Genomic DNA, 26,091 nt, shown 5'->3' on the forward strand with positions numbered 1-26,091 from the left:
TTAACCTTGTAAAAGGTGGCTGAGTTCACTGAGAGGTAAGAGCAGTCAATACCGGAGGCTACAAAGGTGAAACTACTGCTTAAAGCATAGACTTGAACAATTAATACTGAATAAAAAGTTGTTTGCTCCTCTTTAGGAGACCACATCTTATTTTAGTAAAAGTGTCCAAAAATACTTTCTTCCTTGCCTCTGAGAGGCATGGCTCTGCTGCTGTAAAGCAAAAGACATTATACATTATACACACAATTTTCCCTCTGCTAGGATCAGGGGAACTGTGCCCTTCAGTGAACATAAAATGGATATGATCATCTCTTAGTTTGTATCTCATTACATAACCTTCAGATTAAAAGTTACTGGATTCGAATAATGAAAAGACACAGTGTCACCTTCCTTTCACTGATAAGGGAAAAGCCAAGTTGAGGTTGACTCAAGGGACAGTGACAGGATCATGACTAGGATCAGCAGATATCAATACCTCTTTCAGCAAGGGGTGGTGAAAATGACAACTCATGTGTGGTTGTATCAAGGACAGATTGTGCAATAAATGGTCTATTTTAAGATGAATTGCTGAAGAAGACCTCATACTGTGGTTATGTGCTGTTGAGTTGCCAGTGACTCACAATGACCCTATGAACAACAGCACTCAAGCCTGTCCTGTCCTGAGCCAGTCTCACTAATTCCGTCCACTGACCCAGTTACTGTATCAATCTATCTCATCCGGGGTCTTCTTCTCCTGCACTGTCCCTCCCTCAACCCTTCTGAGCATTATGTTCTTCTCCAAGGACTGGTCCTTCCTGGATACATGCCCAAAGTATGTGAAACGGAGTTTTAGAACCCTAATCTCTAAGGAGAAATGTGGTTTCACCATCTCAAAGACAGAACTGTTAGTTTTCTTGGTGGTCCAGGGTATGTTCAAGACTCTTCTCCAACACTACAACTCAAAGGCATCAATTCTTCTTCTGTCATCCTTAGTCATTGTCCCGCTCTCTGATGCATAGCAAGTAATTGTGAAGAAAAATGGACTGGATTAGACACACCTTAGTCTCTAGATTGACATTGTTGCTTTACAGAACTCGAGAGAGGTCCCTGCCAGCAGATTTACCTAATGCAATTAATCTTTTGATTTCCTGACTGTGGTGACAAGAGTACTGACTGTGGAACCAAGCCAGCTATAATTGTTAATAACCTCCATCTCTCTCTATCTAGCATGATGCTGTCAGTTGGTCCAATGGCAAGAATCTTTTGTCTTCTTGATACTGAGCTTCAATTGAGATTGAAGGTCTTTGACCTTCTGTAGCAAGTGCTTCAGGTCTTCCTCAGTTTCAGTAAGCAAGATTGTATTATCTGCACAACACAGGTTGTTGATGAGTCTTCCTCTAATCTTGATGCCATATTCCTTCTCATAAAGCCCAGCCTCCCAAATAATCTGTTTTGCATACAGACTGAAAATGTATGGAGATAAGACACATTCCTTATGTATTTCTTTCCTGATTTTTAAAAAAATTACACTAGTTTATTTGCAAAATTCAAATACCATGTTTTCCAGACCAATTCTTCCAATTTCCCTCATGCACTCACCCAACAAATTGTACAGCCCCATGTTAATGCACAGAATCACAGTATCAAAAGAAATTGACACTGAAACATTTCAGGAAGTACAATGGTAATAAAGGAGGATGCAGAAGCTGTATTAAAGGCACTGGCAAAAAAATAAGGCTCCAGGAATGGATGGGATACCAATTTACTTATTTCAATTAACAGATACAGCTTCAGATGTGCTCACCAGTCTATGCGAGGAAATTTGGAGGACAGCTGTCTGGCTAACATATTGAAAGAGGTCTGTATTTGTTCCCATTCCCAAGAAAGGGGATCCAAATGAATGTGGAAACTATAGAGTAATGTCATTAATATCACATGCAAACAACATACTGCTTAAGATCACTCAAAAACAGCTAGAACAGTACACAGATAGGGAACTGCCAGAGTTCAAACAGGCTTTGGAAGAAGGCATGACAGCAGGGTTATCACTGCTGATGTCAGATAGGGCCTGGCTGAAAAAATACCAGAAGAATGTGTATTTATGCTTTATTTATGCAAAGGCAGTTGACAGTGCGGATCATAACAAGTTACGGCTGACACTGAGAAAAATGGGAATCCCAGAGTACTTAATTGTGGTCATTTGGAACCTATACCTGGACCAGGATGTTGATGTGCGAACAGATCAGGGGAACACTGTATGTAAAATTGAGATGAAAGGGTGTCAGGGTTGTATTCTCTCCCCATACTTTTTCAATCTGCATACTGAGCAATTTATTAAAAAAACTGGACTCTATGAAGAGGAGTGAGACATCAGGAATAGAGGGAGACTTATCAGTATCCTGCATTACGAAGATAACACAACCTTGCTTGCTAAAAGTGAGGAGGACTAGAGGCATTTTTTGCAGAAGATAAAAAAAAATGCAGCCTTCAATATGGATTGCATCTCAATATAAAGAAAACAAAGATTCTTACCAATGGACCAACAGGTAGCGTCATGATGGCTGGAGAGGAGAATAAAACTGTCAACAGCTTCATCTTGCTTGGATCCACAATTAACACCCTTAATATGAGTAGTCAGGAAATAAGGAGGCACACTGCACTGGGAAAATCTGCAGTTAGAGACCTTTCCTAATTATTGAGGGTTAATGATGCCAGTTTGAGAACTAAGGTGCAGCTGATTCAGGCCATGGTTTTTCTGATTGCTATGCAACTGAGAGCTAGACAATGAATAAAGATGACAGAAAAAAAAATTGATGTCTTTGAGCTGTGGTGTAGGAGAAGAGTACTGAACATCTCATAGATGGTGCAGCCGGTGTTATCTTTGGAGGCAAGAATGATGAGGCTTCACCTCACATACTTTGGACATGTTGCTAGGAGGTGCTATTCCTTTGAGAGAAACATGATGTTGGGAAGGGTGGAGGGTCAGAAAAAGAGAGAAAGATCTCTAACCAGGTGAATTGACAGGGGGCTGCAATGGGCTTTTGTGTGTCTGAAGTGTGAAGATGGCACGGGACAAAACAGGGTTCAGATCTCCTGTTCATAGGGTCACTATGAGTTGTGGTCTACTCGAAGGCACCTAACAATAACTACTTCTACTGGAGTGAGATGGCATCTTATTGTGATTTTGAGAATTTCTTCATGCGTCTATTTGCCATCTAAATATCTTTGTCTGTGAAAATACTTGCCATATATTTTGCCCTTTTTGTGTTATCAGTCTTTTTCTTGTGGAGGAACTGTAGGATTTTGTAAACTTTTGATATGAGACCCTTGTCTGAAGTGGTATTGTCAAATGACGGGGTTCTTTCCTCACTCAGTAGGTTTTCTTTGTACTATGTTGGAAAATGTTTTTGATGCACATGAGCAGGTCCAGTTCATAAAATTTATCCTCTTCAGAGTATGCATTTCTGGCTGTATTTGGCAGTCTCTTTACACCATAGACTAGGCTATCTAACCTTGATCCCAGTTTGCCTCTGATGAACTTTATGGTTTGGGGCTTTATTCCCAGGTCTCTGATCCACCTTGAGTTTATTTGTGCATGGCCTGAGATGTGGGTCCTGTTTCAGATTTCTTCAGGTTCAGTTTTGCCAGCATCATTTGTTGAAGAGGTTGTAGTATCTCCAGTTGATAGGTTTTGTTTCCCTGTTGATTATCAGTTGCTCACAGATAGCTGTGTCTATTTCTGGGTTCTCAATTCTGTTTCATTGGTTTATGTGCCTATCATTGTACTAATACCATGATGTTTTGGTTACTATCGTTGTGTAGTAGGCTTTGAAGTCAGGGAGTGTTATGCCTCTGACTTATTTTTTTGCTTTTCAGAAATGCTTTGCTTATTCAGGTTCTTTTTCCTTTCCAAATAAACGTAAGAATTTCTCTTTCGATCTCCCTGAAAAAATGAATTTTATATCTGTACTTGGATTATATTGAACATGTAGATTGGTTTTGGTAGGATTGTTATTTTCACAATATTGAGTCTTCCTATCCATGAACATGGGACTTCCCCCCATTTCTTTAGGTCTTTTATTGTGTCTTGCAGATATGTTCTGTATTTTTCTTTGTATAGGTCTTTGGTGGCTCTAGTTAGGTTCACTACTAAGTATCTCAATTTGTGTTTAGTTATTGTAAACGATACTGCTTTCTTGACTTCCTTCTCTGAGTTTTCTTTGTTACTGCAGAGGAATCCCACTGATTTTTGGATACTGATCTTATATCCCGCCACTCTACTTAAATTGGTTAACTAACTCTGTGTTTTAATTGAGTCCTTGGGGTTTTCTGAGCAGTCAACAATTATTATTAATGCATCTTGGTTGCATGTTCGATCAATTTCTGACTGCAAAAGTTGGTAGAAATCATATACTTCCTCCTCTGTGGCCCTGCTTGTTAGCACATATATTTGAATGATATGGTATTCACTGGACTTCTCGCTATGTGTATGGATATTATCTTGTCACTCATAACATTGTATTTCAAGATGGATCTAGAAATCGCCTTTTTAACTATGAAATCAAACCTGTTTTATTCTCACTTTTTCATTTCAAGTGTAGTAGATCATATGGTCATCTGATTCAAAATGTCCCACGCCAATCCATCTCACTTCGCCAATACCTCACATCAACATTTATGTGTTCCATTTCTTTCTTTAAAATGTCCACATTTCCTACATTCCACGCTTCTCATATTCCATGTTCCAGTCATTAGTGTCTGCTTACAACTGTTCTTCTTGTTTTGTGTTTCCAAATTTGAGGGCTCATCCTCAGTCACCATAACTGTTAGTCTGCTCTAAGTGTGCTCCCCTGTACATAGGGGTTTTGAAAGCCTGTTATATTTCAGAAGTGGATGGCCTATCATTCTTCCTCGTCTATCTTAATTTGGTTAGCTTCAGAACAACATCTGACAGAAAAGCATTTTACCGAAAAGAGCAGATGAAAGACACCTTCCCTTAAAGAAATAATCAATGTATTCAGTGTCGGCGCCCCTCCCCCACTTGTATCTCGTCTCTTCCCTTTCTCTGCTCCATAAGCATCCCTTGGCCTCCTGTCTACCTCATCCAGGACCTCTCTCACCCTAGCCACTCCTTGATACGATGGCTTAGGCCACAAGTCACTTCTGTGATACCTTGCACCTTACACTACTGCTGGTCTCTCACACTGTTGCCTGTCTCATGGGATTTTCATAGATAAAGTGTAACAGAGACTCTCAGAGATCAAATAATTCAGGTGCAGAGAGCCTTCAGGCTAGCAGCCGTAAACAACAACCACAAACCCTCTCTCCTGCACTGTTAGATCTGTAGTGTCGGTTTATGCAGAGGATGCTGGGAAATGTCCTCGCAGAAGGATTGAAGAGAAGGCGAGTACATTCCACTATGCAACCTTAATTGTGGACTCTTGTGATAACCATAATACTTTATCATACATCGTTTTTAAATTATTCTCTCCCTCATCTGTTTCAGTGCAAGGCCTTCCTCTTTTCCTACCCGCTCTCTGAAAGTTTTAACTTTAACATACACACAAGAGCAGGTCATGCCACTGCTAAGTGGTTTAATCTGTACCTCTGCAAGCAGTCTTCCAAAACCACTATTGTTTAGTAATTGCATGTTGTATTTTTTCAACAAAGAAACACAACATGCATTCATTCTAACCTTAAAAACAAATGCATTCTAAGAAGCTTGTGTCAATATGGAACAAAAAGGCTTTATCAAAGGTCTAAGTAAGTTCTGTTCTCTAGAAGAGATAAACCTATTCAATGAGAAGTTTATCAGCATGTGACTCTTGAAAGATATACTCATTATTAAGTAGAAAAGGCAAAAGAGGAAGCACTCAATTTCTGCAAGAAGAATAAACATATACAATTTTACAAAATAGTGATTATTAGTTTTATAAGGGTTATCATTATCATAATGGCCTTACTAAGTTTTTGTTTTAAAAAAATGTCCAAATTATGTTTTTATTTCTTTATTTTATAATAGTAACCTACTAGTGACAGGTAAACTAGGAGCTTGGTTGACCTCCTAATGTCTGTCTGTCTCTCTGTTTTGGGTGCCATCATCCTCCCAGTCATTTAGATTGGATAGTCTGAATCATCATACTTAACTACCATCCTTGATGCTCTCACATCTCATCCTCAGAAGACTATCAGCTTCCCAATACACCCTTGGCAATCTCTCTTTACTCAGTCATTTCCCTCTCTCCCTATTACATTCCTTACACATTACCTGTGAAAGACTTTTTATGTCAAGTCTAGCAGGACTGAATACTATGCAAGTAAGTGTCAAGACAACAGAAAGGCTTATCCTTGCCCTCCTGGCACATACAGATGACTAGGCACATCAAATGCAGAGGAAGTGTGGGTGAGTTTGACAGGAAAGAAAAATCAAGAAGATGACACAGGTCCAGACAATGTTCCATTCAGGTCACCATGAGCTGGCACCAACTCAGCGGCAAGTAGCAGCAGAAGCAATAACATGTGGTTCAATTAGTGGCCATTACTAAATGCCTGAATAGCTGTAAACAACTTGTCACAAATATTCATCCCTCTGGGATCTCTTCTGTTTAAAAACGTATGTTACTTAACTTATTTCTTCTACTATTAAACTACTTCAGAACACCTCATTTGGTATGCCTTTGTCTTCTCCACTAAGAAACATTTACTGGGTTAGAAACCTAAGTGGCTCAAAAGTGGAACCAAACTTCCAAGCTACTTACAATCGGCACCACAACTACGTAACAGGTTCTGGCCAAATAAGTGTCAAGGGCTGTCTGCGTTGCTGGACTGAAGCTGATTTCAACTGAAGGTGGCCCCACGTGTGTCTGGAGAACTGCTCGGTCAGGTGTAATGGCTAGTTTTATACAAGTAGATTGACAGTCTCTTCTTATAAGGCCCCTCTTGGTGGTTTTAAACCTACAGCTTTTAACTTTGCACTGTACTGTTTGCTTCAACTAAGCTCTGGTCAAATAAATATAAAAACATACAAAGTTAATCTAGCTCCCTAGTACCTCACACCTGATTATTCATCAGTTTGGTCCCTTCACATTAAGATTTCCAACAAAAATTTTGTCCAGTGAAAGAATACATGAACAAATGATGAAATACATTTCAGGAAATGCAGAGAATAGATTTATTTCAGGAAATCCAAAACAAAAGAAGACAGTAAACACACCGGTGTAACAGGTAGCTCACGTGAACTTAGAAGCATTTGTTCTCTTTAGAACAAAGCAAGGACAAGTTCCGGACGAGTAACTCTATTCACCACATTTTCGTATTGGGGGAATGGGAATGTGGTTGTATTTCTCCGAACTAAATCAAATAGAGCATTAGCAAAGAGGTCTCTGGAATGTTACAAGTAATACTTTATAATTACAAAAGATTTTAGTTCAAAGACAAAGCAATGAAAAGAAACTGCAGAACAGGGTTCAACATAAACTGCTTTCTTGGTGTTCCCTGCATTTATACTACTATTCTACTTTGTCATAAAAGCAGTCACCTTGTAACCCTTTTTATCAAGTAATCTATGCACAGCCTAAAAGAATACTAGCCTCCATCAGGGAGCTCTAGGTTTACATTATACAAACATTCCAATTCTGCCTGCTCAGCACTAGTTGTCAATAAACGACCAGTTACAAAACAGCCAAGGAGGTTCCTTCCCTTCAGGGCTTGGATAAAGGGAGCCTTTCTATCATTTGAGCAAAGAAACTCTGAGGCCACTGACATTAATATGTCAACAAATTAACATTAAAGTCACATCTCCACAAAGTTCAAAAAGTGAGTTTTGATTAGACAATAGATCAGGAGAGGGGTTTTTAATTATTATATTAGCTCTTAGGTCAGAGCTTACAATTACCTTCCTAAAACAGTGAAGCTTTCTCTTGATGTCAAGAGGGTACACTTCACTCTTAATGAATTGTGGCATCTAGGTTTCTATTTTCATGTTCTCTATGAACACAAACCTTTTTCTTTCTTGGTTCCCGTGTCATCTTAATTTTCAACAGAGAGATTAATGATACACAACTGTTTAGTAATAATAACTTGAAAAAATTTTACACAAGGCCCACATTACAAATTACATAAATCTTTGAAAACAATATTTTGTTGGAAGGGTGAAACATGCCTTCTCCAGAAATAGTTGTGAAATGAATTGGGGGAAAAATGTTGAAGAGAGGAGGGTGTTTGTTATTATTGGAGTTGTTTTTTCTTTAATTGTCAGCATCATCTGAATTTCTGTCTTGGGTTTGTTTCCATGTTTGTTTTGTTTTATTCTATCACCAAAATTTTGATGGCATGGTTTCTAAAAAAGCTTTTTTGATCATCCCTATTTTCCACACTATAAAGGAAGCTCTGGTGGAGTTGTCTGTAAGAAGTCGTGCTGCCAACCCAATAGTTGGTGTCTTTTCAGTGGTTCAAATCCAAAGATGGCAATGACAGAAAAATGAGTCACCTCCTCCTATGTGGCTTATAGTCTCAAGAAACCCACTGGAAGGTCAACTATGAATCCCTTCCAACTTAAGAGCAATGAGTTTTTGAGCTTATAGTGTCTTTAGAACAAAAATATCTTGGTAGGTCAATTCCTTTAAAATTACAGCTAGGTTTTCTTACCTACCTGGTAAGGAAAGTGCTAACTTCTAAAATAGGACGTGACCTCATGGGGCTCTCAATGAAGAGTAAGATCTCTTCTTTACTCCTTTGCTGGAAGCACTCCTTCTTAGAAACAGGGGAATTGACCTCTGTTTCCGCCTAACTGCTCCTGAGAAGACCTTACCCTCAGATACAGTTACCTCCTGGCAGTTACAATTGGAAAAGTCACTTTGGGATAGTCTCAACAAAGTACACAAGCAACTCTTTTCTGAAAGAGAAACTGCACAATGGAAGGGCTAGCCCGCCCACAGCCTTCATTTGCATAGCTGTTCTACCTCCTTCACACAGGCTTGTTTACAGAAAAAGAAAGAACCAAGTGGATGTCCCATGAAATTTAGTATTGGCCTCAAACAGATATGGAGAAATAGACTCCTTCCACATAAGCTTGTACAGTGATTCATGAGAATCATTCTTTTTTGTAGGGGCAGCAAAAAGCTGGAAAGGCTTCTAGAGAAGGCTGCTCTCAAAACCCGCTGGCTGGTAAGCTCAGTGATAAAGACTAAATGTGGATTTTTTTTCTCTCCAGTTTGTGAAGAAAATGTCTTAATGTCCAACCAAAAAGAACATCCTCTATTTCCAAGAAAAATGTCAGAATACCTGCAAAAAGCTGAACCTGTGTACGGTAGAAACTCATTAGAAAGGGGAAATAGCTATTTTCTATGACTGAGAGCAACAGAACAGTAGTAGTGGTCCCCAGCCACAGGTGGATGGTGTGTATGCCCAGTTCTGACTCCTACAGCTTCCAGAGAAGTGTGTATCTCCAGTTCTGGGAACCCCTACGTTCCTCTGACATGGTCCTTTCTATTTCCCTTTTGAAGTGCATAACTGGACTTCTTTTCTTGACTCTGAATCACACTTATCCTATGACTTGGGTAGCAACTAAACTTTTACATCCCCCACTGGCAAAGGGGAGCCCCACCTGATCCGCCTATTATTTTTCATATTCCACCTCCCCACCCCGCCCGCCAGGAACTCTCCCCATCCTCTCTACCACTCTGACTTCTTTAATAGTCATTCAACATTTCCCCTCTCATTGTTGACATGAAACATTCCGCACTGCCTCCTGCATTGGGAGTTCTGACATCTTGAACCAAACAGTAAAGCAGCTATGTGAAGTAAACACTTTGCCTTTCCATACTTTCTAAATAATACATGTTCAGATTCCAAATGAAGCTTATTCTTTTTTTATGTCTTTCTCACAGAATCCCTCGAAACTGCCCTCATCCTATAAAACGAGAGCTACACCTCAGAACCACAGCAGCCAAGGATCTCCCTACCCTGATTCGCAGACAATAAATATGCCAGGTGGTACTATGGGAAAACCATACACACACACACACACACACACACACACACTCCACCATCATTAAATGGGATGTTGTTAAGAAATAGCTGTTTTATTTAACAGCTATTCATTTTTATTGAATAAACATTTTCTAGTATGCATTCTGTTAATTGACCTGACAGCATATGCTGTATATGGAGGAACTTCTAAACATTATGCTCTATGTAATATGCTTATCTGAAAAAGCTCTCATTTGCAGCAATATGGAAATAAAATTCTGCTTTCTAAAACTCAAGACTTTTAAAATGCATTAATCTGCACAGTTTATGAAATTACTCTGGACATTTTAAGATCCTTTCTTTAAAGGAAAGGAAAAAAACCCCTCCTTTCATAATTGATAATAGTATTTGTTGCTGAGTTGCTCATAATGGTACAGTGCATATCCAGTGGGGAACTTTTACAGACCTATAAGTGGGGCAGGCATAATAGGGAATAAAAAGCAGTTATGGTATAGGGCAAAGAATTACTCAATGGCTAAAAGAACATGTTCAGAAACTCTATCAAATTATAGTATTAGGAAAGTATTGGTATAATAGTTTCATGGCTCAGATATAAATAGAATTGAAACATTAGAGAGAATGCACTTAGTTTGGCAGGAGGAAGACCGACTGTGGGTGAGTTGCTGGGTTCTCCGCTCCCAGCAGTATCTCTCCTTGGTTGATGGCTTCTGCATGATGATGGACCTGCTCTAGAGCACAGTCACCAAGTCAATTCTGAGAGCATGTGTATTAGCCATACTTCAAGGTGGCCTTCAGTGTTTACCAGAAGGGCAGCAGGCACTTGCCCCTCAATCTCCAAACAACTGTTACCCTCATGTAAATTGACCAGTCATCATCTAATTGATCCTCTGATTTTCCAGAAAAGTGGCAAAGCCAGAGTCTCCCCATATCTCTAAGCTGTCAAACCTCTTGATCCCCTTTAAACAATTCTGCCTGGACCCAATTTAGCATGAAGCTTCCTGGACCCAATTCATCATGAAGCTTCCCCACTCCACAGTCAAACTTTGTCAGGGCTCTCCTTTGTGAAAGGGCATGTACTACCATCTGTATTTCCTCTGGTAATACAGGATAAATGTGGGAAGATTTGCATTTATTTATTTGAACTCTTGCCTCTAGGTATGAATTTTCCCTATATCAAGGATGGTACTGGGGCCACTGGAAAATCCCAGTTCAATACATGGCATAATTAACTCATTTTTATACCAAGCCCTTTTAAGCCAGATCTTTGTGTTGCATGGACTTCTAACATATTTTACAGTTCTAATTCTCCTCCACTGTCCTACATTAATCAAAGCTGTAACCCCTGTTGTCTTTGTACTACAGAATCAGAATGTGCCCCTGGCGAGGAATGGGGGAAAAGTCAACAGGAATTAAATTTCAGTGCAACTGTTTACTCAACTGTGGCCTGCAGTTATTGAAATTTTATCCGTGGTTTTGTGTGACTACTGCAGTAATGAATTCAGCATGGCTGTGATTTTCTCACTGCTGGTATTCTCACTTCAAGTAAAAACCTGTAGAATAATAAAAATGACGAAAGAAGCCAGAGTCCATTGCATTTACATTCACTTTTGTCTGTACTGTTTAATTGTAGCCATTTTCTATCTTGAAAAAAACTGGTAACTTTACCCACTTGATTCTTTTTCAAACTATATCTTAGTTCATCTGAAGAGTCGAGTCTCCTTTTCTACAAGAATCTGTTAAGAGACTTATCACATTGGGGGAGGTGTCAGCAGCTGTCTATATTTTATTTTGAAAAGTCCATAAAGCCTGCAAACCACAAAAGTGGGGTTTTAGTCACAATTATAGACCCAAGTGCTTTCTTCTCCCCTGGAACATATTAACAAACAGAAATAAAATAGTTCTAAAAATGTTATGTTTCAAACTATAATCAGAATCCATTTCATGACAGCAAGTTTTTCAAAGTGGTCACAGCCAAATAGATGCCTTTGGGCTGTGGTGTTGGAGAAGAGTATTTAATATATCATGGACTGCTGAAAAAAACTAACAGGTTCATCCAGGAGAAGGTTCAACCAGGCTGCTCCTTGGAGGCAAAGACATACTTTGGACATGTTGCAAGGAGGGACCAGTCCTTGGGAAAGGACATCATGCTTGGGAGAGTGGAGGGACAGCACAGTAGAAATCTGTGAGAAAAAGGAGAGCACAAGCCTTGTTCACTGAAAGGAGTGACAGGACTGACTCGTGACAAAGGCAGAAATCTCCTGAGACCTGGGAACCACCACAGCTCTGGAGACTCCCAGTCTTTATGTTTTACAACAAAAAAACATACTTTGGAGTCTGTCAAAGGCATTATTCCCACTCTTAGTTTCTAGGACACAGACTCAAGAGACTGGTTTCACAAAATGTTTATGTTCTCCTTTCTGACCACACAAGACTTATAAATCATTCTCTTTCTCTCATTTTTTTTTACCTTTTTTTTTTCAAATGACACAAAACTGTCCATGGAATTAATTAATCATAGACAAAAACAAAACAAAATCCACGCACTATTAATTCCTAATTCCAGCAGAGGTCAATAAAGTCAAGTCTGTCTTTGAAAGAAGACTATTTGTTTGAATTTTCACAATGCTCTCTGACAAAACAGCACAATGTCCCAATCACTTTTTAGCATGAGTGAATTTGTTGACCAGTCACCCATGGCTTGAAAACAAAAACAAAAGCAAAAACAAATCCCAAAAACAATTAGGAGCCTGTTGGCACCCTGGCTAAGCACTGGGCTGTTTGACAGGTCAGCAGGTGGGGCCCATTAGTCTCTGTCTGAGAGGAAACTAAGCAGTCTGCTCCCATAAAAAGTTGGGAAATGCCATGAGGCACCTCTGCCCTGCCCTGGAGGGCTGCTAAGAACTGACACTGATGCCACAGCAGAGGAAGGACACCAACAAGAGATCATTTTGCATATTAATAGGATTTAGCCACAAGCCAACTATCACAGGTGTCCGAAAAACATAATGAAGAAGCTCATAACCTTAAATCCCTACAGGTTAACAAGAAGAACTTGAAAACTGCTAACTGTTCGATTATACCTGCAATTTTGCCTTTGAGCTGTGGTGCTGGAGAAGAGTATTGAGGGTACCATGGACTGGTAGGAAAACAAATAGATTCATCCTGGAAAGGGCCAAACCAGGCTGCTCCTTGGAAGCAAGTATTCTAAGGCTCCGTCTAACATACTTTGGACATGCTGCAAGGAGGGACAGGTCCTTGGAGAGGGACATCATGTTGGGTAGGATGGAAGGACAGCGCAGAAGGGGAAGGCCCCCTTTGAGGTGAATTGACTCAGTGATTGGGGTAATCCGGATGGGTGTATCAGAGACGGTGCAATTGGCACAGGACAGAGTAGAGTTTAGGGATGTTGTACACAGGGTCGCTATGAGTCTCAAGCAACTCAACGGCACATAACAACAACAACAGTCCTCCTTATGTAAACACTCTTTTTTCCCCCTCTTAATCCTTTATTTTCTTCTCCATAAGGCTTAGACTCACTTTTTTGTGTTGTTTCAATTTTTCATTTTTTAATGAAAGCACTGGGAATACTTTCTCCAAATACTAACTTTCTCCAGAAAAGTTAAAACAGTTGGCTGATATGTTGAGAACTGGAAGTAGCCAGTACAAAATCTTACTCTCTTCTGTGTTTCCCATCCCTGCTCCACATATTTCTGCACAGACCTCCAAGCTTGACAATCGACTCTTATTAAGACAGCCACTCAAAATCTGTTGTATTGTTAGTTTCTACCAAGTCAATTCCAACTCAGATGACTCTGAGGGGCAGAGCCCTATTGAAGTGCCCAGCCTTTGCTGATGGCTTGGCACAAGGGAAGCAGTGAGGATAGTGCAGGATCAGGTCGAGTTCCTTCTGTGCTATGGGCCAGAGCTGACTCCAAGGTGCCCATGGACCACAATCTTTACCAGAGCTTATCAGCTGGGCTTTCTTCCACAGAACCACTGGGTGAATGTGAACCATCAACCTTTCAGTTAATAAACAAGCGCGTTTAAATTTTATGCTACTAGCACTCCTTACTCCAACCCTAACAAATGAGGCAAACTCACTGCAACTCACAGCAACCCTCGATTGCTTTTGGAGGCTGTTAAAATACAGGCAAACAGAAAGCATTCAAAGCAGTTGAGAGTTTCGAGGACAATATGCTCACTCCACCGTCCACCCAGGGACCCTTAAGCCCAGTACCTGCTGCTGCTGCTGGAGGTGAGCGAGGTCGGCTGCCCCCACGTCCACAGCCTGTGTCTCCCCGTTGGCCCTTCCCTCCCGGAGACCCCCGCACTCTAGCAGGTGGTTGCCGCTGCTTGCCCCATTCTGAATGGCTGACCCGTTACTTTGTGTCTCAGTCCCAGATTCTTGCATCATGACTCAAAACCCTGGGGAGAGAATTTTCAGGAGAGGAGGAGAAAAAGAAAGACAAAAGCAGCTGTTAAAACAGTTGTTGTACATCAGGAGGAGCACCCTGTTCTAAATGTTGCCAAAAACTGTAAACAGTTGTCATTTTCTTACACTCAGTTTATCCCTTTGTTAGTGGTCTAGTCTCCTCGTTTATGTGTACGAGATTATCAGTCTAAATTCAAGTTTCAGTAGTATTGCCTTAATTATATTAACTTTGTCTGCTTTAAGAAAAAAAATATTTTCAGTTACATGATGAATAAAATAAAATCACCATCTTTCAGCTGAGTTCCTGATGGATTTGCTTTTTTCTGATTAAAAAAATTATTTTCAATGACCTTAGAATTTAGCATCCAACTAATCTGATTGTGTCATCATGTTCTGCTTAAAAATCCGAGTCGTGGTATTAGTTATCACATCACATCGGAGTATGTGTAGGAGTTACATGAAGGAATAAGCCCATGTCTATCAGGAGACACACACATTTCTCAGAGGCCACTTGGGAACCCTCACTAGGAATCCCCGCATCACACACTAGAAAGCATTCTAAAGATTCACACAATTCAGAGTTGTTTAAATGCTACAACTATTCAAAGTTAGCCATTCCAATAATATAAGCCATTATCAGAGAGAAAAATTGAAAATGTTCACTTTCCAAAAGCCAAATCAAGTTAAGCCCTAGTCTCTATTATGGAGTTAAAACTGAGAAATCCCATTCAAATATCAGTGTTTCTCATGCTCCATCTCTGTGCTGTAATTTGGTTTAAGGAGCCTGGTGGTGCAATGGTCAAGTGTTCAGCTGCCAACTCAAAGAGAGGTGCTTTAAAACCACTCAAGGCTCTGTGGGAAGAAAATGTGGTGGCAGTTTGCTCCCAGAAGAATTTACAGCTTTGGAAATTCTATTGAACAGTTCTACTCTGCCCTATAAGCTAGAATTAACTTGAAAGCCAAGGAATTTTATCTGCTTTAAGGCTTAGGGGGAGCTGTGCCATCTTATATTTCTTTTTAAGAAGAGCTCTGATGGCCTAGTGGCAAGAAGTTGCGCTGCAATCCCAAAGGCATGCGGTTCGAGGCCCCCTGCTGCTCCATGGAAGAATGGACACTCTCCTCCCATGTGATTAAGTGCCTCTGAAAACTCGCTGGAGCGTCAGCTATGGGTCAATTCCAACTCCATGGTACGCTACAATAACAACAAATCTTGCCTAAATAGAATGGAAAAAAATGTATAAAAAGGTCTGAATTTAAAAATTCTGAATTGCTAATAAAACATAATGTAGTACAAAGTGAGTAGTGAGATGTTGCCAGTGTAAATGTAGTTCATAATCTTCATCACTCCTTACAACACACTCACTGCTGTCTAATCAGAACTGACTCTTAGCTGACCCTCCAGTGGGTTTTTGGAGCCTGTAAATTACACAGGAGGAGACTGTCCACCTCATTCCTTCAGAGCTGCTGGGGGATGTGAGCCACAGGAAGCAGAGTTAGCAGAGCACACACTACAGACTGCTACTCCCTTGGCATTTAGGCAAAAAATACTCTTCCTGGGAGTCAGTTCAGCTCTCTTAGATCAGGAAAGATGTCTAATTAGGACAAAATCAGATAATATCGACTACTAATTGTTATCACTTATTGATCACCCGCATTGTTGTGCCAACTGACTCACATATGTCCTCTAATTTAACCCTGATAACAATTGTTTTTCCAATATGCCAAAAAGTAAATGGGGTCTTACTGTGGGTTAATTTCATTTGCTTGGGATCGAACGCAGTTGAACTCCGATGCTGGAGTCCTGAACTTACCAGATGTGCCCTGGAACAAATATGCGGGGATCTAGTTTTGAAAACTCAGATCCTGAAAATTTCATGGAGGACAGCACTACTCTACCCTCTATGTGGTCACTGTGAGTAGGAATAGGGCAGATAGCACTTGGTTTTCAGTGGTTGAATCAGGATGTGGATTAATTCAGTCAAAGCTCTTACCCACCGGTGTGCTCTAAGGTCATGGTACATGGTGAAAAACATGAGCCAACAATGAAACACTCCACATTTCTGAACTAGGAGGCTTTACGATGGTCACTAAACAACAATTAGGAAAAAAGTTTACAATTCAAAGATCAAAGCTGAGAACTGCCTGAATAATTAAGACTTCAACATGAAACACCTAGATCCCAGATAAAAGGCAGAAGAAAGCCAACACCAATTTGTTCTAATCACAGAAAGGCAGAGATGCAGCCCAGGCTGCAGATTGCTTCTCATCACATGAAACACGTGATGGCAGGACAATGTCAAATATGCCAGGCCTCACTGGACCAGGCTGTCCTCTTTGTCTGAAATTAGTTTTAGTCTGCTTTCTGCAGATTTGCACAACAATGAAATGAAAGAACTATAAAGAGGAAGGGAATAGTATTTTTTTTTATTTTATTTCATTGTGTAGTATGATCCAACCTGATTACAAATCTCATAAACTAGAAAGACATACTTAAAAAAAAAAGTTAATCCAATTCCTCCTCCATCCCCCAACAGATGAGAAACAAACTCAGAAGCAACAGTTGATTTGCTCTTTATTTCTTCAAATCAGACTTTCCATTAGTGACTGTTCTTTAAAAATTGTATTCATAGCCTTACTGTTTACAGAGTAAAGAATATATCAAAACAAACAGAAAAACAAAAAAGAAAAAAATCAACTAACATCTTCTCTAAAATAGAAAAGTATGGAAAAAGAAAAAAATATGCCATGGCAATATAAGGACCTTGCTCGTCACCACAAAAGGAATCAATTTGTGAAAGCTGGGTGCTTCCCCTCTGGTTTTAGTTTCTATTCCTTATATTTGCCAATTTGAATTAAAACTAATGAGTGTCTGAATGGTGCAAATGATTCACCTACTTCACTGCTAATCAAATGACTTGGGGTTAAACTCTGTCCAGAAACACTTGGAACAAAACCCTGGTGATCTGCTTCTGGAAAAAACAGTCAGTGTAAACTCCATGCAACCGAGTTCAACTCAGACACAAATGGAGTCAAGTTAGAGTCAATTCAATGGCAGCTTGCTTATGGAAACTAAGGAAGTCATAGTAGTTGAGAAAGGAAATTACTTGTCTTAGCAAGGGAGCCCATTTGATCATTTTTGTTGAGTGCCTTCAAGTCGACTGCAACTCACAGCAACCTGACGAACAACAGAAGGGAATCTTGCCCTATCCTGTACCACTGTAGCAATTTCCGCTATTGTCACAGTCATTGTGTCAATCCATCGCATTAAGGACCTTCTTCTTGAATTGGACCTGATTCATAGCTAACCCTGCAGTGTGTTTTCAGAAGCAGTAAACTACACAGAAGGAGATAACCCATTTCTCGCAAAGAGCAGCTGATAGATTTGAACCATGACCACTAGACCAACAGAGCTCCATATTTAATTATTAGGCCACCATTAGAAAGAATGGAAATCCCAGAACACTTAATTTTGCTCATGAGAAAACTCTACATAGACTTAGAGGCTACTGTCCAACCAAAACAAGGGAGCAAAGCATGGTTTAAAATCAGCAAAAGTGTGCATGAGAGGTGTATCCTTTTCTGTATCTATTTATTCTGTATGTTGAGTAAGTAATTAAAAAAGCTGGACTATATGAAGAGATAAAAGCCATGGTCTTTGCAATTACTTGCTATGCATAAGAGATCTGGACAATAAATAGGGATGAGAGAAGGAGAATTGATGCCTTTGAGCTGTGGTGTTGGAGAAAAGTACTGAATATACCATGGACTGCTAAGAGAATAAGCAGATTTGTTCTGGAGAGGGTGAAACCAGACTGCTCCTTGGAGGCAAGGATTCTGAGGCTTCATCTGACATACTTTGGACATGTTGCAAGGTGGGATCAGACCTTGGAGAGGGACATCACGCTTGGGAGGGTGGAGGGACAGCACCAAAGAGAAAGACTCCTGATGAGATGGATTGATTCAGTGATTGGGGTAATGGAGGTAGGTGTGTCAAAGATGGTGAGATTGTCACAGGATAGAGCAGGGCTTAGAGCTGTTGTACATAGTATCACTATGAGTTGCAGGTGACTCAATGGCATATAACAACAACATATGAAGAGAAATATGGCATCGGGATTACAGGAATACAGATCAACGACCTGCATTATGCAGATGGCACAACCCTGTTTCCTGAAAATAAAGAGAATTTGAAACACTTGTTTGGAGAAGATCAAAGACTTGTTGGATTACATCCCAACATCAAGAAGACAAAAATCCTCGCCAGTGGGCAAACAGGCCATCATGGTAGATGAAAAAAAAAAAAAAATTGAAGTTGTTAATGATTTAAATTTTTTTGATTCAAAATAATACTTATGGTTTGTTGTTGTTGTTACTGTGTGCCGTCAAGTCAGAACCAAACCATAGGTGATCCTCCAGCAGGTTTTCAGAAGTAGTCAATCACACCGGAGGAGACTGTCTATCCTTGTCCTTTGAATCCACTGACTGATTTGAACTGCATGCCTTGAGGATGTCAGCACAGCTTCTTTACACTACGTCACCAGAACTCCCTATTTAATTACCAGAGCTACCTATGGCAGCAGTAGTCAAAAGACATGCTGCTTTGGGAAAAATCTGCTGTCAATAATGTCTCCAAAGTGTTAAAGAGCAATGATGTTAGTTTAAAGACTGAGGTGTGCCTGATCAAAGCTGTGGTCTTTCAAGTCCTGTGTATCTTAAAGTTGGACTAAATAAGGATGACAAAAGAACTGATGCTTTTGTGCTATGGTACTGGAGAAGATTAGTTCATATCCTGAGGATTGCCAGAAGTCTGTCTTGAAGGAAGTGTAATTAGGGCACTCTAAAGAGACAAGGATAGTGAAACTCAATGTCACATACTTTGGGCATGTTGTCAAAGTGAAACAGTCCTTTAAAACTGACATCATCCCGGGAAAGGAGGAGGGTCAGATGAAGAGGAAGACCCTCAAGAAGACGGAGAAGCATAGTGACTGTAACAATGAGCTCAAGCGCTCAGAGATGGTGACGGTTGTGCAGGATTTGGCAGGATTTAGATCTGTTGTTCACAGTGTCACTATAAGTCACAGTCAATTTAATGGCACTTAACAACAAAGAAAAACATGCCTAAAGAGAAACTCTATAATTGTAGTTCCTGAAAACCCCGTCCATATCAGAAAAATGGAAGCCCAAAGACAAAAAAGTACCTGCCTTTATAAAAACTTGATTATCTATCCTCTGATTGAGGCATATGTATATAAATATATTAACCTGAGTAAGTACAGCTGTGAGTAGAAGCTGTGACTCTATTTGCACCACGTGCCATGGGGACCCCAGATCTGAAAATAGGTATCTAAGAGGCTGTGCTGCTTTTCTGTGGCCTCAATCTGACGCCGTGGTGGAGGAGGAGTCAGAACCACCTCCAGCACACATGCCAGAAGGCCCAGTCTCTGCTCCATGCACTTCTAAGAAGAATGCTAAATCCTCCAGTTCAAGTTTTACAGGAATGGTGCCAACTAGCTTGGCTTATGAATCAGGTTTGTGATAGTGGAGGCTTTAGGGACCAAAATTACACAAAGGGTTATTTTGGTCTGAGGATATCCTTAATTAGTCAAGTGCTAGCAGTAATATATAGGCTGGAAGACTTTAGATTTCCTATAACCTCCCACACCAATCAGTACAAAACAGCTTTTTTAAAAAGCATGTTTAATTTAAAATAAGCACGTCAAGGTCTAAGAAAATGTCTAACAGGGTACAGGTTGGAAATATTTCTTTCTATGGAACATTTCAAACCATTTCATACAAACTTCGTATCTGTAACAAGCTTGGTGAATTATTAAGTCCAGGTATACTTCTTAACCTCATAACAAATCTATGGAGCAAAAAAGGTGGGTAGTATTTTTTCTCACTTTTCAAATTTTAAAAAGTTCAGGATTTTAAGGGATAAATGTACATATATAACTATGCTTGATTCCGACATGAGCTCACTCACTGACATTATGCCAAGTCCTTTCTAACTCATACTGACCCACCATCAGGTTTCCTTAGTTGTAAATCGTCATGGCAAGACCCTGCCTGTCTTTCTATATGGAGTCACTGGGGGATTTAAAACTGCCATTGACTTGCAGCCTTTGAGTTACGCCAACTAAGCTCCTGTACACATTAACTAGTCCAGTCAATAAATGGTTAAGCATTTCCCACTTGCAAAACACTGTGCAAGGTTGTAAATGGGTAAATCAGCAAATAGAATCTAATTCCAGAAAAGACAACAATAAGGGTGGTAAGGTGAACAAAGCAAAGTATCTAAAATACAATCACTCAAGTGCCAATACTCATTGGGAAACAACTACTGGTGTCCTATTCGATTGAGTTTTACACTAGTACAGTGATCAGATGCTATTGATCATGAACATAGAATCCTCTTTTCTGAGAGGGAGCTTGTCCCTGGAACTCATCTTGTATAACTTCCTCTTCTCTCCAGGACTCACTTGTGTGGATGTACTGTCTTGCTCCATGACAAAATTAGAGCAAAAGATAATGAAAAAAGAAACATTATCCCAAGTATTAACTGTGAGGATAGGACATGCAAAGGGCCTGGCCCACCTCTGTCTCCAGCGACAAAGCCAAAGTTTCCTCTGGCTTCTTGGATGACTTTCTCTAAGGATCTGGGTCTCTTAACATTACACATGATGCATAAAACACAGGTTCAAAAAGGCTGATGCTACAATTACATGGATGTGATAAAGTTTAAGGAAGTAAAAATGGCCCATGTCATATCCTTCTTGGAAATACAGAGATACTGATTTTAAAAGATCAATTCTGATGCAGAAGAATTTGTTAAAAAAGACAAGAATTATGTTTCACATGCTTATTTATTGTCGTTGCCAACAGAACTGCTCTCTGAAAAATATTCTGGAAAATTCAGAATGCCCAGATCAAAGTATTTACAGTAAATTAAAGCAGTGCTTTGTTATTACAATTATTTCCTTGGTTACAGTGTTAATGTTAAAAATTTAGGGAAAATAAAGCCCTTGTTATCAAGCTTGTGGAAGATTCTAAGTTAACAAAAAGTTCAGTCTTGATTCCAGGGCAGTTAATTAAGGTTGACCAAGTCAGGCAGAAGTAAATTAAGTTGGCTGATCAATTATTTATATGAAGCAGAATAAATGCCCTTAAAAGAACTTGGACTGTTCATGAAAGGATGTGTAAATTAAACTAAACACAGATTTATAAAATATGTTTCGACTTCTATGGGGAGAAGAGTAGCAAAGTTAATGACAAAAATCACTTTTAGAGAAATTATTAGATTGATTACATAGTCCTCCCTCTATCAAAAAGAAAAAAAATCTTTTTCTCATTGTTCATGAAAGAAAAGAAGGAAAATGACACGCAATTATGAAGAGCTAACACAAGACTGAAGGGAGGAAGGGAAGGAAGTTGAGAGACTTTGTGAATCTCAATATTTTTTTTTTTAATTTAGGTTGTTTATTTTTCATTTCAATGAACATCTACAGAGATTTTGGGATTCCATTAAATCTCAGTATTTTCAATGTGTCGCTATCCTTTATCACCTGTTAACTCCATGATAAATTTTACAATATGAAGGATGTTAAGATTAAAAATCCTCAACAATTGTTTTTATAAAGTGTAAAAAAAATTTAAAAGATCTGTGTGTATCATAGTAGAAAGCACATGTTTATTTCTGTGTGTCAGCCAGTAAATGAACAGCACTCTGTTGCTACACCTGAAAGCTGCATAAGGCCACAGACCACTGAGGGAGAGTCTAACTCCTGTAAAACCTCTCAGAAATATGGTTCCTTACAACAAGTGCTACTTTGTAACAAGCATCAAAACATTATTATTATCATCTTCAAGATGTTTCTGTAGATCTGGAAAAGATATACTGAAGTGTTTAAAGTTTATATGCATAAGATGGACACTATATACTGAGACCATTATTTTACTGTCTGATTTAGAAAAAACCTCATGGTTCGACTTACACACAAATTGCTATGACAGACTTAGGAATAGGACTGGAGCCATCTGTATCTAATGTAGTGTTCACACTATGTCAAAATCATATACTATCTTATTTCACAAAACATATTGTAGATATTAAGTGATAATGACTGTGCAAAGGGTTTGTATGGGGAAACAAAGGGTTTGTATGGTGTTTTAAAGAGGCACAGTCACGTGAACTTCCCTCCTGCTGTAACAGTGCCACTGTGTTCGAGCTAACTCGGAGCTGACCCTCCAGCCAGTTTTCAGAGGCTGTAAATAGAATAGGAGGAAATGCCCTTCTTGCTCCTGTGAGGCAGATGGTGGATTTGATCTGTGTACCTTTGGTTTGACAGCACAGTTTCTTACTCTTAGGCCACCCAGCACTCCTCTTTTCTCCCCTGTTGTTGTTGCTGTGTACCACTGAGTCAAAATAGACCCACAGCTGTCCCTCCAGTGGATTTTCAGAGGCAGGGTGCGAGTGAAGGGCACAACAAGAGACTGCCCATCATTCTCTAGCAAAACAGCTGGCAGTTTTGATTAGAATTGTGTGCCTTCAGGATTGGAGCGCAGCTTCTTATCCCTAGGCCACCAGAGCTCCCTCTTCTCTCCTAATAAGCAAGAGGAAGCAGGAGAGGCATCCACTTCCAAAAATGGCTTGCCTTGGGAAACTTTGTACGAACAGTGCTCAGGCTTTTCGTTCATAGGGTCGCTATGAGTTGTCTACTACTTGACGACACCTAACAACAACAACAACAAAATAAGTAGGATGGAGTGGTGTGGGCTCCTGAACCAGCTCAGTAGCACATTTTTCATGCTTATGCTACTCTCATTCAAAACAGAGATGGACTCGAACAACAGAAAGCCTCCTAGATGAAAGCAAGAGTTCAGAAACTGGGGGGATGCCCCAGGACCTCACAAAGGCATATACACTGTATCTGTTCACCCTGCCCAGTCTTGATGCACTGGGACAGGTGAGAGTGAGGAGGTGAGGGGCAAGTGAAAGGCACAACAAATAGAACACAATTTGTATTGCTGGGTGCCACTGCCTCTATTCAAATTCACAATGTCACCATGGAACAGAATAGGTATGTCCTACTGTGAAACAGTAATGAAAGGTTGGCAGTTCAATCCATTTGCCCCTCAGTGGAAGGAAGACACTACAGTCTGTCTCTGTTAAAGCCCTGCATCCTAGAAACACCATGAAGACAGTTCTAGTCTGTCCTACAGGGTCATAATGAGGTGGAATCAACTTGACCACAGTGGGTTTTAGTCTTTAAAGAGAAGATTGTTAATTCTATTTTCCCAAAGAGCCAGGGAGTAGGTTCAAGTATCCAATCACTACACTACCAGGGCTCCTTAATGGATTGTAGGGATTAAGGAAGGAAGGTGAGAAAGAATGGATATGTTGGAGGTGCCTTTATTGGTCCTAGGATGCTGAGCCCCAGTTTACCAGTAAGTGTTTCAAACCATGCTCTTTATGAAGGAAAAACACCTAGAGTGGGGAATGGGGGAGAGGAAGAAGAACATAAAAAAACAAGCAAAATTAACAATAGTCAATTAGTATTTTCTCATGTGAGATGACTTCTGCAAATTGTGAATGAGTCATTTAAAGTCCCCCACCACTCCTGTGACAGGCCTCCATTTCATGAAAAGACTAGTCAAGAGATAAGTTCAGGCAGAGAAGTCAATAACGCTGACTGTGTTATGAAGGCACCATCTCTCAATACCAAATTTTCATAATTATAACAGAAAGGCGTAAATTTTCTAATGCATGGCAGTTCGAAAAGTAATCAAGAGAATGAGCCGGAGGGCTATTTTAATGTATGCAAAGCTAGTGACCCACAGTAATGGGAGGTAAGCCACAATGAATGCAAAGTAATGCACACACACTAAAGTCCTGGTCTGATGAGGATGGCTAAAATTAACACCCAATTAATTTCCGAATTGACAAACTAAAGAAACTCATAAATCTACTTTCTCATTAATTTTCTTGTGGTATAATTTAAAGCAGTAATATCAGGGCAAAAACAGAGCATTATCCATCATAAATATAAAAAAGATAGCACTGTAACACCATAAATTATGCCTATTACCTGTTGTTAAAAATGATTTATTTATTTTCAACTTTATTGTGCACTGTAGATTCCTAGATTTATCTTTTAAAATCTGCAAATTCATTAGAACTTAATAAATTGTTTCGAAGCCGTGCAATTGTCAAATGTACAGTAGAGACTGGAAAACAAAGCAGAAGAGCTTGATTTAGCCACAGAGAGATAGAAAGTAGAAAGGCAGGCCTGGCTGGCATGGAGGGCAGGCATGGGCCAGGCTGCCACCAGTGGCCTATCTTGGGGAGCCTACAGAGCTTTTAGAACTGAGTAGGACAAAGCCTCCTGTTGACGAGAAGTTTGAGAAACATTCTGTTCATTTTCAGTGAACTAATATGCTACTAGCTATCGCCTTTATGAATCAAAAGAGGTCTGGAAAGGATGTGGGTAATACTTTGCACTTATCAAGTAAACAAGAATAAGCATTCAGATTAAAATGGTGCAACCATTCTGGGAGGAAATTTGGCGCTTCCTCAAAAAACTGACCATCAAAATTCCATATGACCCAGTTATTCCACTACTTTCAGCATACTCTGGGAATATGAGAATTGAGGCACAAACTGAGATTCGTACACCACTGTTCATAGCAGCATTATTCACCATCGCAAGAACATGGAAACAGTCCAAATGTCCAACCACAAATGAATGGATTGAGAATTTATGGTACATTCACACAATGGAATACTATTCAGCAAGCAGGAGCAATAACTTTGCAAATCATTACATAACTTGGGAGGGACTGGAGACCATTATGCTGAGTGAACTAACTCAGTCCCACAAGGATAAACATTGTATAAGACCGTTATTGTGGCATGAGTATAAGGGTTGGGAGAAGTTGGAAGCAGAGGGATGTAGATGTACTTGGGGAAGAGGGGATTAATCAACTTGATGGGAGAGGTGAGGGAAATTGAATGAATTTGTTTGAATTTGTATTAGAATTCTGTAAATATACAAACAAAAAAATAAAATGGTATATCCCTACTTACTCCTCCACTTCTAATTTTATAATTACACTTTTTTAAGAAAGGTCTTTATCTTGATATTTACTCTCAGGCATGCTTATATAAGAGATGAATTTAATATACAAATACTGATTTTCAACAAATAACTAAATGCTCTCCCACTTAAAGCCTAAACCTTCATCTGATGACATCAAGGACTTATTTAGCTATTCCCCTTACTAAGGAGTTGTGTAGCCAACCTCAAGACAGGGAGTTCGAATTCACCAGTTGCCCTGCAGAATAAGGATGGGCAAACTCCTTCTGTAATATACAACTTCTGAAAACTCACTGGAGGGTCAGCTATGAGTAGGTTCCAATAAGACAGCAATATAGGTTGGGGAGTGCTGTGGGGGGAGAAAGGAGGAAGAGGAAGGATGAGAGAGAGGAATAGTCAACTGTTAAGGAGCTCTGGAACTTAAAATGCCCATCAACAAACGAATGGGTAGAGAAGCTGTGGTATATTCGCACAATGGAATACTATGCTGCATTGAAAAACAAGGAACTCAAGCAATATTATTCAAAATGGGTGAACCTGGAGGACATTATGCTGAGTGAGGTATCTCAGTCACAAAGGGACAAATGCTATATGGTG

The 26,091-nt window shown here is 39.8% G+C and overlaps 1 protein-coding gene across 5 annotated transcripts in view; it reads right to left on the minus strand.

Moving 5' to 3' along the window:
• The window catches only part of FOXP1 (forkhead box P1), a 419,751-nt gene that overhangs the window by 325,933 nt on the left and 67,727 nt on the right, over positions 1–26,091 (minus strand). For 2 of the 5 annotated variants that reach the window (XM_006900487.1, XM_006900489.1), the window contains exons 1-2: positions 14,207–14,396; positions 10,693–10,695 (exon numbers count right to left, since the gene is read on the minus strand). In XM_006900487.1, the coding sequence (XP_006900549.1) occupies positions 10,693–10,695; positions 14,207–14,383 (180 nt within the window). In that variant the 5' untranslated portion in view covers positions 14,384–14,396. Of the gene's footprint in view, positions 1–10,692; positions 10,696–14,206; positions 14,397–26,091 lie in introns of those variants that run through there. The other 3 variants (XM_006900488.1, XM_006900491.1, XM_006900490.1) reach the window with 3 other exon arrangements.

This window comes from Elephantulus edwardii, unplaced genomic scaffold (assembly GCF_000299155.1).
Source record: "Elephantulus edwardii isolate Elephantulus edwardi_28Jun2011 unplaced genomic scaffold, EleEdw1.0 scaffold00285, whole genome shotgun sequence".
NCBI classification, from domain to species: domain Eukaryota; kingdom Metazoa; phylum Chordata; class Mammalia; order Macroscelidea; family Macroscelididae; genus Elephantulus; species Elephantulus edwardii.